A 20,455-nucleotide genomic window follows, 5' to 3' on the forward strand; every position below is an offset into this window, starting at 1 on the left:
AAAAACAGCAGGGGTTTTGACATATCCATGCCCGTGTGTGTGTGTGTGTGTTATTACTGAACGCTGAGCGTATATTCTGAATTGAAGTAGTAAAACAGTATGAGTCTGATATTGAATAATTTCCCATCGCCACAGCCTGTGAGTTTCCATTAAACCCCAAAAGCGCTCCATCAATACATTTAATTACAACCAAGAGCATTTTTTTTTTTCCCTGTGGAAAATTAATGAGTTAATATTTAAAGACTTTTTAGATGCCTAAAACACTCCTGCTCCCTTCTTCCCTCCGCAGGACGAGAACGACAACCCACCCGAGTTCAGCCTCCCGTCTTATATCATCAACATACCGGAGAATATCGTTGCAGGTATGTTTACGATTATATTATCAAAAAATGGAAGAATGTATCAACATGTAGCGCATGTACAGTGCTCAAAATCTCATGACAACATAACTAGATTCCTGTCAGTGATGATTTACAACGTTCAGCCAGCTGTGCACTAGTTCTGTTTCACGCTAATATAATGTTTTGTGTGAATAAGTGCTGTTTCCCCAGACAGGACACAAGCTTATGGTAGTTTTTTTCAGCTCAGACCACCCAAAAACAGAACCAATGAGTCCAAATGCTCCCCAGAAAATATGGTTAGAGGTTTGCACTAAACCTGTTGAACTTGTGCAATTAATACAGCCTGAACTGCTTAATATACACAGACTTCATTCACGCTTTGTTTTGGATTTGTGCTGATTATTTTATTAACCTCAGTTCGTGTTATTTGTTGATTCTAATGCACACCAGACATGACAAGCACTGGTGTTTCCTTCAGGAAATGCAAATCTAGTCTATTCAGCTACCTTTTTTTTTCCTTCTGTGTGCGGCATCATTTTGGACACATTACAAAACTCCTTCAAGATATTTGTTTCTTGGCTCTTATAATCCATTTTCTTTTCTTTCTTTCTTTTTTTTAAATGATAGTATTTTAATTTAGAAAGAAGGTTGTGTGCGGAGGGAAAAGAGACAAATGTTCACAATCTCATGCATTTATTCACTAAACGCCTTTATTCCACATAATAGATTCGCCTCCAATCATCAAAGGGAAATTACATTTGCTCTGCCCAGCGTCTTGTGTGTCTGTGCGTGTGTTTTGTGTGTGTTTGTGTGTGTCGCAGGTACTGAACGAACTCCACTAAATTCTGATAAACATGAAATCCATAACCCTGTCTCCATCAATTCACACATTAACCACTTCCTGTCTGAAGACCATTTTGCCTGTCTATCACCTCATGTGTTTTTCTCTTCATACTGCTGTCTTGTCTCACACAATCATTATCTGATGGTTTGTTTACATTCTTTTTTCTCTTTTGACACATGCTTTCTCTCTCTCTCTCGTTCTCTCTCTCTCTCTCTCTCTCTCTCTCTCTCTGTCAGGAGCGACAGTGTTGTTTGTGAATGCCACAGATCTGGACGCCTCTCGAGAATTTGGACAGACCTCTCTCATCTATTCCCTGCAGGGCAACTCACAGTTCAGGCTCAACACACGTTCAGGTGGGCAATGTCACACACGTTCACAGCTGCACATTAACCTTCTGTTTGGGGTCTCGCAGATCCTAAAGGCCCTGATATACTTCAAGCGAAATCGAAGAACTGGTGTGTCCTCATTTCGAACAAAATCAGGCCAAAACTAAGTTTGTTTGGTGTTCGTTTTAGAAGTACGAAACAGCTTTCCAGAAATGTTCACTCTTACCCCTTTTCCACCAGAATGAACTGGGTGCTAGTTCAGAGCCAGTGCTAGTGCTGGTTCGGAGCTGGTTCAACTGACGAGCCTTCTAAGAACCGGTTTCCACATGCTAGAGAGCCACCACAGAGCCAGGTCTTACGTCACTGTATACGTCTCATCTTTCTCAGCAATGCTAGCGAGGCAGCGGGAAACACAAACACACCAGGCTTGTTCAAGATGCATCGCCGCTGCACAGACCGATGAGTGTATGACATCAAAAAAGCGCAAGAACGATTCAAAAGCATAAGGAGTCGTATGCTCTCGCTGTACTTTGATGTCATACGGCGATCGGTCTGTGCAGCACCGATGCATCTCGAACAAGCCTTCCATCAACAATGGCGAACGTTGCGTTACTGTTGATGCACATGGCTTTACGATCCTACATCGGCATCAAAACACAGCGAATCCAACGCATTCGTGCAGCTCGCCGTGATTTGTATAGACGGAGATTACAATCGAGCAGCTGTTAGCTCGATTAGCTGCTATTTAAAAAATGGCGGTCACAAGTTTGTGTAACCCCGCCCCCAGACCCTGACGCAAGCGGTTCTTACTTCTAGACCAGCAATGTTTTGGTGCTACTTTTTTGCCACTTTTCCTGGTTCAGAGCTGGTACTTTGGGTGTCAAAAGATAAAGAGCCTGTGCACACACCCACATCTCTATGATCAGATGCTTACTAAACTACTGTTTTCTCACCGCTGTTATTTTAGTTGTGTGTTGATTTTGATATTGAGAGGAAAGTGTGCAGCACATATTTCATCTAAAGGTAACACTTTATTTTACAGTGTCATTGTTACACGTTACATGTACTTACCATAGTAACAGTAAATTATGCATTATTACATGCAACCAACCCTCAACCAAATCCTAATCCTACCCTAACCTTATAGTAAGTGCATGTTGTTAATTAATATTACTGAGTACTTAAATATATAATTACACTGTCACTACAATGAAGTGTAAACTAAAGTGTAACCCATCTAAACACCGCTCTAAGCAGCGTGAATATCAGCATCGGGATGTGAACAGCATCAGAACAGTATACCTCTGCTCACATATTTTTAACTTCTTTTTACCCCCAAGCGAAGAATGAAATTTGAATATCCCAAATAACCGTCAATAGTCATGCCCACTCAGCTGCCCTTTGTTTCCTGTAAAAAAAAAAAAAAATAAAATATATATATATATATATATATATATATATATATATATATATATATATATATATATATATATATATATATATATATATATATATATATATATTTATATTTGTTATTATAAAATGTAACTTTTATTTATTAATTTATATTTTCATTTATATTTTTAGTACATTTCAATATTACATTAAATTAGTTTTTAATTTTCTAAAAAAAAGCCACAAAAATCCCTTCAAAAGAAGTCAAAGTACATTTAAAAAAAAATTCTCTGCCTTTTTTACATGGCATAATGCTGCTAAACTGAATTTGCATGAAGACGTTACATATGTCAATATAGCCATCTGTTTGCACACTTTCTGTTAAGATCATTATAAAACATATAATTCATCCGCTTCGCGTCGTGACCGCATCATCACCTCGGGTGTGCATTATTTTTCTAATAATTCAACGGCTCGTCGTCAAGTATTCCTTACGTATATTGTAAAGAATATATGTATACGGTATATACATTGTGTGCGTGCGTGCATGTATGTGTGTGTGTTCTGGTAAACCTTACGTTATGTGGACAAAATGTCCCCAGAAAGATGGCAATATCATTGTCCTTGTGGGGACGTTTTTGTCCCCATGAGGAAAACCGCTTATAAATCATACTAAGTGATGTTTTTTGAAAATGTAAAAATGCATACAGTTTTCTATGATGGGTAGGTTTAGGGGTAGGGTTAGGGTTAGAAGAAATAATTTACAGTTTGTACAGTATAAAAATCATTATGTCAGAATGTCCTCATAAAACATGGAAACCCAACGTGTGTGTGTAGGAGAGATCACCACTACAGCTCTTCTGGATCGAGAGATGAAGTCTGAGTATATTCTGATCGTAAGAGCCGTGGATGGTGGGGTGGGGCCACAGCAGAAAACTGGCATCGCTACGGTAACGGATCCACCTCAGACAGATAGCATCACCTATGACTTAAACTGCTTTGTTACTTGACAGAAGAATCTTTTACTGTGTCTATTCTTAATAATTAAATGGGTGTCTATTTTCTGTAGCTGTTTCCACCATGTTTTAAAAGCAAAGTCACTTGAAGCCATGTATTATTGGGATTTTACAGAGTTTTAAATCATGTATATATTTCTATGCAGGTGAACATCACTATACTGGACATAAATGATAACGCCCCCATGTGGCGAGATGAGCCTTATCAAGCAAATGTTGTGGAGATGAGTCCCATCGATACTGACGTCTTTACTGTGAGTGCACTGATCTGACCTTTAACCTCTGAACCGACTTTTCGATCCCTTTTCTTTTTTAAAGCAATATTTCTCTAGAAATAGTTTTTGACAGCTTTGTGTGAAGAACAGACTGAACCTTTCACTGTTAAATTTCCCCCTTGAGCAGCTCAGATATCATTCTTTATTCAACATATATAAATTGGTCCAAACCTGACATGGCACATCAAAAGGCGCCTTTTTTAAAGCTACTTTTTATTGAAACATTATAATATGTTATTAATGGGAGAGTGCAAAACACATGTCCTTACCAAACATACACTTAATCAACCTAAATAATTAATTTTTTTATTTTAGAGCGAAATTGCATGTACAATGCATCCAGAAAGTATTCACAGAGCTTCACTTTTTCCACATTTTGTTATGTTACAGCCTTATTCCAAAATGGATTAAATTCATTATTTTTCTACAAACAACGGGAAAGAAGTTTGTTTGAAAAAAATAAAAAACAAAAAAATCACATGTTCATAAGTATTCACAGCTATGACACTCAAAATTGAGCTCAGGTGCATCCTGTCTCCACTGATCACCCTTGAGATGTTTCTACAACTTGATTGGAGTCCACCTGTGGTAAATTCAGTTGATTGGACATGATTTGGAAAGACACACATCTGTCTATATAAGGTCCCACAGTTAACAGTGCATGTTAGAGCACAAACCAAGCCGTGAAGTCCAAGGGATTGTCTGTAGACCTCCGAGACAGGATTGTATCGAGGCGCAGATCTGAGCAAGGGTACAGAAAAATGTCTGCAGCATTGAAGGTCCCAATGAGCACAGAAGCCTCCATCATCCATAAATGGCAGAAGTTTGGAACCACCAGGACTCTTCCTAGAGCTGGGGCGAAGGTTCATCTTCCAACAGGACAATGACCCTAAGCACACAGCCAAGATAACAAAGGACTGGCTACGGGACAACTCTGTGAATGTCCTTGAGTGGCCCAGCCAGAGCCCAGACTTAAACCCGATTGAAACTCTCTGGAGAGATCTGAAAATGGATGTGCACCGACGCTCCCCATCCAACCTGATGGAGTTTGAGAGACCCTGCAAAGAAGAATGGGAGAAACTGCCCAAAAATAGGTGTGCCAAGCTTGTAGCATCATACTCAAAAAGACTTGAGGCTGTAATTGGTGCCAAAGGTGCTCTTGCTGACGAGAGAAATGGACAATTCAATGTGCCTCACTTCTGGGAATCACTAATTGTAAAAACAAAAGAACTTTATTTGTCCATCTGTTTTGATAAGATGTTCTGAATTCATGTGAACATCAGTGCCTCAACCCACATTCATCCACACAGAGGAGCAGAGCCGAAACAACCAAAATGTTCTTCCACAAAATGTATGCTGTTTTTTTTAACCGCTAGAAGGCCAAAAGTTACATAGTGCAGCTTTAATTGACATTAAAGTGTGAATGAAATGTGGGTGCTACCATATACGTAAAGGCATTATCAGTGAATAATGGCTTGAATTTCAGTCTCACAAAGTAATCATATGGGTTCAGAATTTTTTTAATGGTACGTAATTCTAGCCTAGAAATCTAGACGCACCCTAGCGGCAGAAAATGTAATTTGCAGCCAGGGTCATCTAGCACCTCTCCGGTGGCTTCCGAGCTAGAAAAACCTAACTCTGGTCAGGCCAATCACATTGTGTATAGCAGGGGTCTCCAAACTCGGTCCTGGAGGGCGGGCCACTGTCCTGCAGAGTTTAGTTCCAGCCCCAAATAAACACACCTGAACCAGTTAATCAGTGTCTTACTAGGCCCAAGTAAGACACTGATACCCCTTTTCCACCAAAGCAGAGCCAGAGCTAGATCGGAGCCAGAGCCTAGTTTCTAATCGGTTCTTTGTGTTTCCACACCCAAAGCCCTAGCTCCGAGCCAGGAAAAGTGGTTCTTAAGTAGCACCAAAACATTGCTGGGCTAGAACAGGGCTAGAAGTAAGAACCGATTACGTCAGGCGCTGGGGGCGGGGTCAACAAGACCAACACACACTTGAGATCCGCCATTGTGAAATAGCAGCTAATGGAGCTAACAGCTACTGTTCGTTTGTAATCTCCGTCTATACAAATTACGGCGAACTACATGAATGCGTTGGATTCGCTGTGTTTGCGTTGTGTTTTGATGCCGATGTAGGATCGTAAAGCCATGTGAATCAATAGTAACGCAACGTTTGCATTGTTGATGGAAGGCTTGTTCGCAGCGGTGCTGTGCAGAGACCGATCGCCGTATGATAACGAGTCCAGCGAGAGCACATGACTCCTTATGCTTTTGATTCACTCATGCGTTTTTATATCATATGTGGATCGGTCTGGCAAGCGCTGATGCGTCTCGAACAAGCCTGGTGTGTGTGTGTGTGTGTGTGTGTTTCCCGGCAGGGTTGCTAGGTTTTCACAACAAACCCGCCCAATTGCTACTCAAAACAAGCCCAATCGCGTTCCAGGGGGGATTCCCCAGTAAAAATCACATTTGGGGGTAAAATATGTGTTTTTTGGCATGGTTGCCTACTAAAATTCGCAATATGGGGCTAAATATCACATAATTGGGGTCGCTTCATCCCGTGGACATGAAAAAACAGCCCGCGGCAAAACCACGGACTTGGCAACATTGCCGCTGCCTCGCTAGCTTTGCTGAGAGAGATGAGACGTATACAGTGACGTAAGACATGGCTCTGTTGTGGCTCTCAGCCCGTGGAAAAGCAAACGGTTCTTAGAAAGCTCCACAGTCGAACCAACTATGAACTGGGACTAGCTCTGGCTCTGAATTAGCTCTAGCACTGCCTTGGTGGAAAAGGGGTATGATTAGCTGGTTCAGGTGTTTTAATTGGGGTTGGAGCTAAACTCTGCAAGACAGTGGCCCTCCAGGACCGAGTTTGGAGACCCCTGGTGTATAGAGTCGGTGGGCGGCAGGCTTAACATAATGATGGCAGAGTTGCGGCGGTTCCGCGTGCTACTCTTAAACAAAGAAGCTGGCGAACAGCGGTCTTTCGAATCGGCTTTGGCTGCGACTCTGGAAGACTTGGAGTTAAGCTTTTCTTTGAGAAAAGAACAAAGAACGGCACTGAAGTCATTCTTAAGAAAGGAAGATGTGTTCAGAGTTTTGCCGACCAGATGCAGCTAAAGTTTAATTTATCAACTAGCTCGCTTCACCTTCTCCGTTGCTTTGGTTGGTTGTAGTGCTATCCTATTGCGTGCAGAGGGAATTTGAAAGACAACCGTTTATCCCGTCCCTCGGATTGAGCCCTGCCAATGGTGAGTTCCCAGACCCAACATCTTGATGTGGGTCTGGCTTGTCTGGTTAGCGTAATTCCCCTTTTAGGAACTAGACAGACGTGGTCTGGTTAGACACCAAAAGGCTACAATCCCATCATATCGCACCATCTGTATAGATTAGATGAAATGACAAGATACAGAAACAGTGACCGTTTTGAAGCAGAGGTTTGATCCCAATGTCAGCAGGTAAACATATTTAGTGCTATTGATTTATGAGTGATAATGTCTTATAGTTTCTCTCTGAGTCAAATCCCCCCAAACCCAGAGGAGCAAGTTTCCATCTCTTCTTCGTCTGGAGAAAACCCCTCTGTCCCTGCCTTTGATCGGCTGGAGTTTTACAGCTGAATTCAAAGTGGGCTCTTACCTCGGTGTCCTTGGAACATTTTATGGAGCTCCTATATGCTCCTTTTATTCTATTGCTTGAAGTATGTGAACGTCCCATCTTGAGGGGTTTTTCCTCCTTTGGTTAATGAATAAATGAGTTCATATGTTAATGTCAGTCATGCCATCTTTCAGTCTCAGGCGGCACTCCCAGGGATAATTCAGAAGTAGCTAGAGGGTTCCAACATCTCAAACTCCAATATGACAGACTAGCTTTAATCTATTTCCACGAGTCATGGTTCACAAGGTTATCAGTCCACCAGTAAACAGCATCTTGTTTGCCAGGTTCCCGGACTGCTACAGTGAGCTCATTTAAAGGTGAAGTGTGTGATTTATGTGCCACTAGTGGCACCAAACAGAACTGTTTTCATGACTAACTCATCCCAATGGGTTAGTGTTGTTATGTCTGGCTCTGGAACCTACACTGTTAGAAGAAAGGGTTCTTTCAGTCCTTTATATATAGAACCTTTTAGGGGTTTCCATCATGGGATCATTTTTTGGATTTAATTTTAATTCATGTTCTATTCTTTTGATTACATTTTATGAATTAAACAGCTCGTAAACATATTTAATGACTAGAATTTTTTTTTAATATCTTGTCAAACGTTAAAGTATTATGCAATAATTTAGATATTTCTCCTTATATAGAACTTCTTTGTCATAAAGGTTCTATATTTAAAATTGACGTAAGAACCCTAGGGTTCTACATATAACCCCATTGTACCTTTTTTCATAAGAGTATACACATAAATGTACACACTTCACAGTCAGTTGGATTTCCAATGTTTACTAGTTTCATGGCATCAGATCTTTTTAAAGATGTTTGTTTTGTTTTTTGTTTTTGAAGCAATTAGTAAGTCAAATATCCAACAAGCACAAGCTATATAAAATATTAAATTTTTACTTTTGGTTGGACTGAAATTCAGACCGCTAGACACAATTGCCATAAAAGTGTCGCCTTTGACCTCTCCATGGGGCGTTGTAAGACATTTAAGGCATGAATTGCTGTAAAGCTGCTTTGCAATAACATGAATTGTAAAAAGCACTTGAAATACTCGTCCAGATTACAGATTATTCTGGGCCAGAATTGCCTACTTACACTCACCAGCCACTTTATTAGGTACACCTTGCTAGTACCAGGTTGGACCCCCTTTTGCTTTCAGAACAGCCTTAGTTCTTCATGGAATAGATTCAACAAGGTGCTAGAAACATTCCTTAGAGATTTTGATTCATACAGTATTGACATGATATCATCACACGTTTGCTGCAGATTTGACAGCTGCACATCCATGAATCAAATATCCCGTTCCACCACACCCCAAAGGTGCTCTATTGGATTGAGATCTGGGGCCTCATTTATAAACGTTGCGTACGTACAAAAGAAGGCGTACACCGCTCTCTACGCAATAATTGGTATTTATAAAAAGCAAACTTGACGGGAAAATGTGCGGTCCTTCACGCAAGCTCTGACCCAGGCGTACGCACAAAAACTGGAGAAATGAGAAATGGCGACACCGTCGGCAGATGGAAGAAATACTTGAAAGTTTGTGAAACTGTAGAACGTTGTGTAAAATAAATGGCTATACTGCCTCTCATAAATAACTTGAAGACTTCACAAAGCAAGTCTTACAATTAACAGCCTACACGAACACCCGTTTGATCGATCTGCAGTGTAAAACAAACGAAAATTACAACAGAAATGCAAATAATATTGGCATGTTATGCAATTCATCCTCATAAATAATATGGTAAGCAGAACGAAATAATGTAGCCTACAAAACTGATATTCTCGTCAATGTGTCCATCTGGCGGAGCAGATATAGTGTCAAAGGGTGTTTTGGTGTTGGTTCATGTTCATTGTTCCTTGTTCATGTTTTAGTTTATCATGTTCTTGCTTATGTTTTAGTGTCATGTTCACAGTCTTGTCATGCACTTCCTGGTCTTGTCATGTGATTCCCATGCCCTCATGTGTTGTCATGTCATTGGTTCATTGTCTCATCACTGTTCACTGGGGTCACTTGTCTTGTCATTAGTCCGTGTGTATTTAAGCCCTCATGTTTGCCATGTGTCTTGGTCAAGTATTGAATGTTGTAACCCGCTGTCGGTGAGTTAGTTAAAGCTCTTTATAGTTTGTTTTTGCCAAGTCCTTGTTTTATGTTTTGTTGTGAATAAAGTACTGCACATGGGTCCTTCAACTTGCCTCCAGTGGAAGCTCCGTTACAGAATACTTGACCACCAAAATGGACCCAGCAGTTGTATCTTTGCTTCGTCTACGCCAGGGAAATCAAGCCATAGAGAACTATGTGGAGGAGTTTTGTGGACTGTGCTACCAGGTGAACTTTAATGATGTTGCCCTCAAGGGTATTTTCTTAAATGGACTTAATGACCTTTTAAGGTATTTGATGCCAGAGAGCAATTCTCCAGGAACTCTATCTGGATATATTGACTTTGCACTCCAGTTGAGTGGCTCATCTTTTACTGTGGAAACGGTGGATGAGGAGCTCCACGTTCCCACAGTACTCCCCACAGTACCCGCTCCAGCCCACGTCCATGCTCCAGCCCAAGTCCAGGCTCCAGCCCAAGTCCAGGCTCCAGCCCACGGCCCCGTCCAGGCTCCAGCCCACGGCCCCGTCCAGGCTCCAGCCCACGAGCCCGCTGTCCCGCCCAAGACATTTTTTGGGGGGGGCAAGGGGTACATGGAGGCCATGAAGGCCACGCCTCTGTGGCCCCCTGAACCGCCATTACCGCCATGGCCTGTTGAACTGCCGTTGCCGCCATGGCCACCCACGCCTGAGGGTCCAGGTCCTCCCACGCCTGAGGGTCCAGGTCCTCCCACGCCACAAGGTCCAGGTCCTCCCACGCCACAGGGTCCAGGTCCGCCCACGCCACAGGGTCCAGGTCCGCCCACGCCACAGGGTCCAGGTCCGCCCACGCCACAGGGTCCAGGTCCGCCCACGCCACAGGGTCCAGGTCCGCCCACGCCACAGGGTCCAGGTCCGCCCACGCCACAGGGTCCTGGTCCGCCCACGCCACAGGGTCCAGGTCCGCCCACGCTCCCAGGCCCGTCCAGGTCACGTCTGGGTCCGGTGCCCCTGCACGGGTTTTGTTGTGAATAAAGTACTGCACATGGGTCCTTCAACTTGCCTCCAGTGGAAGCTCCGTTACATATAGATGCAATTAGACAGATAGATAATTAGTGAGATAGATAGATTTATTAATTGTCCACTGGGGAAAGTTGTTTTCATAGTAAAAATGTATTCATCAGCTACGGAATCATGGTATTCATGCATATGCCTTTAGTTTGTTTTATTTTTGATAAAATAACGTATGACGTATGTCTCAACCATTCAGAAAACTGAAAGAAATTACATTTGCACTGAACTATTTCCCATTTCCACGTAGATAATAGGGATAGGGATTAATAGGGATTCCCCAATAATTGCCGCCAGTCTCTCATCAAGAGGGGTCAGCTCCGGTGTCCCCTTTCCCCCACCCGTGGCAGACACACTCTGGCGATGGAGCGCTAGACGCTTTTTTACGTCGACTTTGATGTCCGACCATTTCTTTTTTTATTTCGGCCATGGTCCAAGGTTGTGATGCTACAGCATTTACGGCAGGGGTGGGCAATTCCAGTCCTCGAGGGCCACTGTCCTGTAGAGTTTAGCTCCAACCCTGATAAAACTCACCTGCCTGTAGCCTTCTAGTAATCCTGAAGACATTGATTAGCTGGTTCAGGTGTGTTTGATTAGGGTTGGAGCTAAACTCTGCAGGACATTGGCCCTCGAGGACTGGAATTGCCCACCCCTGATTTACGGCGTCGGCAACCTTTTGCCACTCAAGTGCCTTTTTGGCATTAGTAATGCCCACACTGTGCCCTCCAAACTAAATTTTTCTCCTCTTTTCCACCTCGCCAACGATAACTTCTACTTCACATTGAGTGAAGTTACGTTTTTTTGATTTCCTCTCTGTGTTTGTCATGATTTCGCAAATTATGAATATTAACTTGTGGGCGTTTCACTGACTTTTTATGGGCAAATATGGGCGTGACATGAAGCCGCAAAAGCTGCGCTACATTTAGAATTTATTGTGATTTATTAAAGGAAAACAGCGTAGGATGTGCGTGCGCACGGTTTTATAAATCTGAATATTTCTGTGCGTACGCACGTCCTATGTTTCATCCGTACGCCACTTCTGACGCAAATCCTACGCAAAGTTTTATAAATGAGGCCCCTGATGACTCTGGAGGTCATTTGAGTTTAGTGAACTCATCATCATGTTCAAGAAATCAGTTTGAGATGATTTGAGCTTCGTGACATGGTGTGTTATCCTGCTGGAAGCAGTCATCAGAAGATGGGTACACTGTGCTCATAAAGGGATGGACATGGTCAGACTCAGCAACAATACTCAGGTAGGCCGTGGTGTTTAAACAATGCTCAGTTGGCATACAGGGGCCCAAAGTGTGGAAAGAAAAATCCCCCACACCATTACACCACCATCCCTGTAGCCATTGAACCGCTGATACAAGGCAGAATGGGTCCATGCTTTCATGTTGTAGACTAAATTCTGACCCCACCATCTGAATGTTGCAGCAGAAATTGAGACTCATCAGACCAGGCAGCGTTTTTCAAATGTTCTGTTGTCCAATTTTGGTGAGTTTCCTGTCTTATGAGTGTCAGCGGTGTCTCTTCTGCTGCTGAAGCTCGTCTGCTTCAAGGTTGGACGTGTTGAGCATTCAGAGATGCTCTTCTGCAGACCTCGGTTTAACAAGTGCTTATTTGAGTTACTGTCACCCTTCAATTAGCTCGAACCAGTCTGGCCATTCTCCTCTGACCTCTGGTATCTGAGGAACTGCCATTCACTGGATATTTTCACTTTTTCTGGCAATTCTCTGCAAACCCTAGAGATGGTTTTGCACGAAAACCCCAGTAGATCAGCAGTTTCTGAAATACTCAGACCAGCCTGTCTGGCACCAACAACCATGCCACGTTCAAAATCACTTTTCCCCTTTCTTCCCCATTCTGATGCTTCAGCAGATCATTTTGACCATGGCCGAATCCGAAATCGCCCCCTAAACCCTCAATCACTATTCCCTACTTTAGTTCACTAGAAGGAGTAAATGAAAACAAGTGAATTTAAACATATTCAATAACGTCCACTATTGTTTCGGACACCACTACAAATGGCTGTCCCCTCAAATAGTGCCTTATTTAAGGGTATAGGGGGGCGATTTCGCATGCAGCCCATGTCTATATGCCTAAATGCTTTGATTTCCTGTCGTGATTGGCTGAATAGATATTTGTGTTAATAAGCAATTGAACAGGTGTACCTAATAAAGTGGCCAGGGAGTGTATATCAGTCTTGTCATAGGCCCTGTCCCAAATGACACCCTAAACCCTCACGGTCTTCCTCTGAGTCCGCAAGTGAAGTGCGCATTGAGGGTGCATTTCAACCTCAAAGGGGGGGCGCTCGCGAGCACCCTTCCGAGACCTAAAATGACAAATGGGACACCTTGCGGTCTCGGGGACTTAACGGCCATTGTAAGTCCACAAGACCGAAAGTGCACATGAAGTGTGCCATTTGGGACAGGGCCTTAGTTGTTGCAACAATTTCAGCCATATATTTTTACATGCAGTATAAATCAGACAATCTGTGGGTGATATCGGTGTATGTGGCATCTGAGGAAGCTAACTAAAAGCAAACTGATGGTTTTTCAGTATATTAGGAATAACTATTGAATTTGAGACGGTGTATTGTGTGTTCAAGTAAAATATGGTCAGGTCTCTAGAAACCTCTTTCTCTAGAAACTCTGCTTGTAAATGTTTAGGTGTTTTATAGTGGCTCTGTCTTTGGCTAAATATGCCTCTGATTGTCCTTTAATTAACAAGCCAGGGCTGAACTTCATTAGGAGGTTCCGATGACTAATTAAAATGTAGCCCAGAGTCAAGTGCATATTTGATTACCCTGCTGGACACCGTGCAGAGAGAGAGAGAGAGAGATATGAAACAGAACAAAGGAAGAAATGGATGGATGGATGGTGGATGGATAATTTTAATCACAGAACAGTGAATGTACAAACCAAATGTCTTCAAGCTTTTGACTTCCACACTCTGGTCCAGACTTCCACAATCAGGCTGTCTACCAGTCAACACATTGTCATTTCAGACTCCTTTTATCTGATGATTTACAGATTTCCCAAGCTATTCTTTTCCATACAGCACATGATAACGTTCAAAAGTTTGGGGTCGGTAAGGTTTTTTTCTTGATTTTGAAGAAAACGGAAAATCATTCTAATAAGCTGATTTGCTGCTCATGAAACATTTCTTATTATTATATCATGTTGAAAACAGTTGTGCTGCTTAATATTTTTGTTGGACCAATTTTTTTTCAGATTCTTTTCAGATTTTTAACAATAGTGCTTACAACATAGACAATTTTCATTGAATAACAGTTTACAACCTTTTGTTTTTCACACAAAGCTATCATGTGACCGCAGAAGAGTATGAATACAGATCATATGGACTACTTCTATGATGTGTGATATATGATGGTCCTTTTTTTAATCATTTTTTAAGCTTGACAGCCCCTTGTCTCTGTATGCTTTCATATGGAAAAAGCAAAGAGGACTTTCTGCAAAGCAGACAATTGACTGTGCATAAGCTGGGATAGGATACTTTTTTTTTTAACAGTGCAAAATCACACTCATCAACTTTAAAATGGTCTGTAAACACGCCTGAATAAATGAATAAAATCCCTCAGAGTTCAAATCAATTAGATAAACTTTACATTAGACCCGTGCTCTACATCACCTGTTTAAACTCCCTCTAATCAATGAAGAACACAGCCGTATGGTCCTTCCTGTTTTAATAATTAAAGACCTACAGAACCTTTGTTCTCTAATGACCAATTAAGTGATTTTCAGTGCTTCTCCACCAGCACTGTGAATAATTGATTGGCTCTTAAAAAAAAACAGCCGGGGTTTTATACAGTTATGCCCCATGCATAAATCTCCCATCATGCCGTTCTGTGGGGAAAGGATTGGTGTGATTTAATTTCTGCACCTTAGGACTCTGTTTTGTGACTAATTTTTCTTCTCTTTCTCTGCAGATATTAGCGATTGACCCTGATTATGGTGATAATGGGACGGTGGTCTATTCCATAAATCCAGAGAACCCCTTCTACACCATCAACCGCAACACTGGGAAGATCCGCACCAGTGGGGCGGTGCTGGACAGAGAGAGTCAAAATGCCCGGTCCGCACAGCTTATGAGGACCATCATTGTCTCTGCTACCGACCGTAAGCAACTCTCACCTTTCCCATAAAGCCTCGCTCTCTCTCTCTCTCTCTCTCTCTGAGGCCACAATACAGGTAGTTTAGCAGCCGCCAACCTTCAGTGTCTTTAAATCATGCTGACACACACGTCTTCCCATTTCTGAAGTACAGTATATTGTGCACAGTATGTAAGCTTTGTACACACTACCATTCTAACGTTAATAATTTAGTACTTTCTTTGAGAATTATTCACGCATTAAATTGATCAAAAGTGACAGTATAGGCATTTATAATGCTACAAAAAGATTTCTGTTTCAAATAAATGCTGTTCTTTTGGGCTTTGTGTTCATCAGATAATCCTGCGTACAAATAAAAAAAATACAGTTTTCAACAAATTTTTCTTGAGCAGTAAATCAGCATATTAGAATGATTTCTGAAGGATCATGTGACACTGAAGACTGGCGTAATGATGCTGAAAATTCAGCTTTGATCACAGGAATAAATTACATTTTAAAGTAGATATTTAAATAGAAAACAGTTATTTTAAATTGCAAAAATATTTCACAATATTTCAATTTTTTTCTGTATTTTTTGTCAAATGCATAATAGATTTATCAGAGCATAAGAGAATTCTTTCAAAAACGTGACCTTTCACAAATTGAATGAACCAGAAGTATAAGTAATAATCCATTTTTACATTTTTTGTTGTTGTTACTCATTATTTTCTTGGACTGCCACATTTGGATACATATTTAGAAAAAAAAATCTTGAATTTTTTCCTAAGATGTCCAGGTGCTGAATTTAATCATCCCAATATTTTACTTCACAGTATGTATTGTTTAAAATGTTGATCATTGCCTAATTCTATTTTACTTGCTATAAAAAATTGTATGCAGTGTATGCTGTGCAGTATTCACTAAGTAGTAAGGTTTTACTCCACACAACACATCCATTTCTCCCTCTATTTGTTGTGTTTGACAATATAAACTGACATTTCTTTAAATAATTCCTTCCCCCTCAGTGGATCTAATGACTACAGAAAACTCAGATAAGTTATGCCGTATGTGAGTATTCTCTTTGTTGTGCTGCCCTCCTCAGGTGGGACACCTCCACTGCGCTCTTCAGCCAGCGCTACGGTGTATGTGAACCTCCTGGACCTCAACGACAATGATCCTGCCTTTCTCAACCTCCCATTTGTTGCTGAAGTACCAGAGGGGCTTCCTATTGGATCATCTGTGTTCAGGGTTAGCATTTGATTGGTCTACAGGAACTGAGCGTGCACTGATTAAATATTCTACAATCATTTCATTTAGTATGCAATGGGGCCTGTGTTCATATCCTCATTTTTATATAAATATTTTAAATAAACCAAAATTGCAACTGAATTTGACAGTCAGTGGTCACCAGACATGCTAGTCAGTGATCAGAATACCATGTACCAATTCTGGGGTCATCTTTGATTCAATGTTGACGTCTAATGAAGTTCTTGTAATAAAACTGTCCTTCTGCCCCCTGCTGGTTTCCTCCCTCAGGTGCAGGTGCAGGACCTTGATGAAGGTGACAATGGTGCGGTTACCATGGCTCTTCAGATGGGGATGCCACGGCTGGACTTCAGATTTAACATCACCACAGGAATCCTGGTTTCCACGGCAGTGCTGGACCGCGAACAGATTGGCCAGTATTATCTCAGGATTGTTGCGTATGACGCAGGCCAGTTTCCACGAACATCCACGAGCACTCTCACTATCACAGGTACGGAGCAGGAGGACCAATCACTGTCCGGCTGTCAATATCTTGTGTTCAAAAGCAAATGGTAATTGATGTTTATGTGTGTCACTCTTTCCGTACAGTTTTGGACATGAATGATGAGACGCCAACCTTCTTTCCCAGCGTTTATAACTTATCGTTGGATGAGAGCGTGCCCCGTGATTATGTGGTGGTCAGGCTGAACTGCACAGACAATGACGCGGGTCTTAACGCAGAGCTCAGCTATTTTATCACAGGTCAGAGTGCAGAAGGTCACAGTTCAGAGGGTGCGAATGAGTTTGTGCTGATGGTGCAACACTGTGGGATTTTGGCTGGGACTGCTGTGACCCGCCGTGACTAGTTTTCAAGAAATGTGAAGCTAAGGCTCTGTTCCAAAATCTAGTGAGCTGCCTGCATAGGCAGCATTTTAAGGGATCATAGCCTTCACAACACCACATTCCAGTTTATAAATAGATTCTTGGCCAACTTATTGAGCTCAATAAGTTGTGTTCAGTTGCAAGATGTGAAAAGAAGCTCATTCAGTAGTGAAAAGTGATAACTTTGTTTAGTGTGTAATGTTTCTGTTACAAAGCACAAAGTCACACCAAAGGGAGTTATTCTCTATATCAATGTACATTGTTTCTGAACTCCCTAAAACGCCTCCATAGTGGTCTTGAGTTTTCTTCTGGGAACGAGCACATCACAATATTCCTTATTTAAATAATTCCTTCCCAAGGCATACGTAAAATTAAGGGGCTTGGCCTCTTGAGTGGCGTTAATAGTGTGTTGAAACTCGCAGTTATGGTAAGGGGCATAACATTTCCGAAACACTTAAAGCGGTTGACCAATCACAACACACTGGTCCAGCCGACCATTCAGAGCACATTGCGCTTTTTAGAAGGAGGGGCTTCATAGAGACAGGAACTAATCAGTGTGTTACTGACAGACTGGGAAGAGAGGTGCTGCAACCATATAATATATGTTAAAATAATAATTTTCTTTAACATTCAAGCATGGAAACTTATCGTAATACACCCCAAAAAACAAAGTCAAGACTTTGGTAAAGGGCATATGGCCTCTTTAAATATATATGATTAAATATACGATTAAAATAATATTATATTATTATCAAATTGTGTTTGTCATGCTTATTGGAAGAGTACCACATCATTATTATGTTAGCAACACACTAATGCCATCTCAATTGAAATCAATTGTGTATCAGTATGACAACACAGGAGCACATTCAAAATCATTCAATTATGATGTTCCATCTGTGAAGGCAGCACACTAGGGTTTAGGACAAAGCCATGACTTGTGATTTCTCAGCTTGTGTTTATGTGTCCCAATAGAAGGGAACCAAGATGGAAAGTTTAGCGTGGGCTTCCGGACCGGTGTGGTACGGACCGTGGTGGGTCTGGACCGTGAGACTCAGGCCTCGTACAGGCTAGTGATTGAAGCGATTGGTGAGTTTCATATAGTTGTTAAAAGGTTAGTTCACCCAAAAAATATCATTAATTATCCTCATGTCTTTCGTTTATCTTCGGAACACAAATTGAGATTTTATTAATGAAATCTATTCCTTGACTTTTCAAAAAGTTCATAAAGAGTTCTTAAAATGAATCCAAATGAATTGAGTGGTTTAGTCCAAATTTTCTGAAGAGACACGATCACTTTATATGATGAACAGATTGAATTTAGGCTTTTATTCACATATAAACATTGATTAGCGAACAAAAACGGAAGCCTAATGAACAGAATGAACCTCATTGGTTCTTGCAGAAGCTCAAACGTGCTGCGTAACACGAGAATGAACCTCATTGGTTCTTGCAGAAGCTCAAACGTGCTGCGTAACACGCGGATGAACCTCATTGGTTCTTGCGGAAGTTCAAACGTCCTGCGTAACGAGAATGAACCTCATTGGTTCTTGCTGAATCTCAAAAGTGCTTCGTAACACGCGGATGAACCTCATTGGTTCTTGAGGAAGCTCAAACGTGCTGCGTAACACGCGGATGAACCTCATTGGTTCTTGGGGAAGCTCAAAAGTGCTGCGTAACACGAGAATGAACCTCATTGGTTCTTGCTGAATCTCAAAAGTGCTTCGTAACACGCGGATGAACCTCATTGGTTCTTGAGGAACCTCAAACGTGCTGCGTAACACGCGGATGAACCTCATTGGTTCTTGAGGAAGCTCAAACGTGCTGCGTAACACGCGGATGAACCTCATTGGTTCTTGAGGAACCTCAAACGTGCTGCGTAACACGCGGATGAACCTCATTGGTTCTTGAGGAAGCTCAAACGTGCTGCGTAACACGCGGATGAACCTCATTGTTTCTTGCGGAAGTTCAAACGTCCTGCTTAACGAGAATGAACCTCATTGGTTCTTGAGGAAGCTCAAACGTGCTGCGTAACATGAGGATGAACCTCATTGGTTCTTGAGGAAGCTCAAACGTGCTGCGTAACACGAGGATGAATCGAATGGGTTCTCGCACATCAAGTTCAACATGCTTGAGCGTCCGTTTAACACAACTGATGTGTGTTGATGAATGCGCAACTACCACTTTGACACTTCAAAAAGTTCATAAAGATATAAAAAGCCTAATTTCAATCTGTTCATCATATAAAGCGATCAAGTCTCTTTCTGTTTCGGAGGGACATAAAGCTCTCAGATTTCATCTGAAATACCTTCATTTGTGTTCAGAAGATGAGCGAAAGTCTTATAGGTATGGAACGACATCAAGGTGTGTAATTAATGACACAATTTTTGGGTGAACTATCCCTTTAAAACAACTGGTTATGCATGTGTGCATGCATATGTGGTATGATCTTTTGCAATTTCCTGTGTAAATGACTGGATAGAATGAAGAGTGTTGTGGTTTCCTGTTTGAGCTGTACAGCGTTCAGAAATATGCCAGCTGTTCTAATACCAGTTTAATGAGCTTCTATGAAAATATGCTGCCCACTTTTTTAAATTCTGAGAAGTTCATCATCGTACTTATCAGATTAATTTCAAACAAATGAAACACAGGTTTTCTTTTAGGCACAAACACTTAACACAACATGCAAGTCGTTTTACATACAAAAAAATTAATATTAATAATATTTTATAATAATATCTCATATTTTTGTATATATAATATTTATATCAGGGGTGTGCAGTGGTGTTTAAAAAATAAGGGGGCAAAGTCGTCACATTTTTTATATATATCAAAGGTAAATTTATGTCCTTGTTATACTTGATTTTCCTGGTTAAGTAAACATTACATAAAAAAGAGAAAGACCAAATACAATTCTATTTTGTATTTTTGCACTATATATTGTAATATTCTATTTAATAAAATCAAGTATAAATTTAATCAAGTTAGTGTTTTTACGCATTTTTACATTTATTCCAAAATAATAACTACAGTGTGTGCATAATTATGCAAATGTATATTTTTAAATATAAATATAAAAAAATATTTTTAAATGTTTTTTTTTTTCAAGCTCATTTTACCAATTCCAAACCACATCAATCTTAATAACTATTATTACGTTTGTATTTAATCATTTATAAGTGACATATAATTGTTGGAAGTGAAA

General features: G+C 41.1%; 1 protein-coding gene across 1 annotated transcript in view; it reads left to right on the plus strand.

Moving 5' to 3' along the window:
* cdh23 (cadherin-related 23) overlaps positions 1–20,455 on the plus strand; it is a gene marked incomplete at its 5' end in the record, with an annotated part of 329,690 nt that overhangs the window by 238,435 nt on the left and 70,800 nt on the right. The window contains 9 exons of the mRNA XM_079843313.1: positions 290–362; positions 1,422–1,538; positions 3,744–3,856; positions 4,069–4,176; positions 14,962–15,151; positions 16,226–16,371; positions 16,660–16,879; positions 16,978–17,130; positions 18,226–18,339. Coding sequence (XP_079699439.1) covers positions 290–362; positions 1,422–1,538; positions 3,744–3,856; positions 4,069–4,176; positions 14,962–15,151; positions 16,226–16,371; positions 16,660–16,879; positions 16,978–17,130; positions 18,226–18,339 — 1,234 coding nt within the window. The remainder of the gene's footprint in view (positions 1–289; positions 363–1,421; positions 1,539–3,743; positions 3,857–4,068; positions 4,177–14,961; positions 15,152–16,225; positions 16,372–16,659; positions 16,880–16,977; positions 17,131–18,225; positions 18,340–20,455) is intronic.

The sequence above is a fragment of the Gobio gobio genome (assembly GCF_949357685.1).
Source record: "Gobio gobio genome assembly, chromosome: 18".
Classification (NCBI taxonomy): domain Eukaryota; kingdom Metazoa; phylum Chordata; class Actinopteri; order Cypriniformes; family Gobionidae; genus Gobio; species Gobio gobio.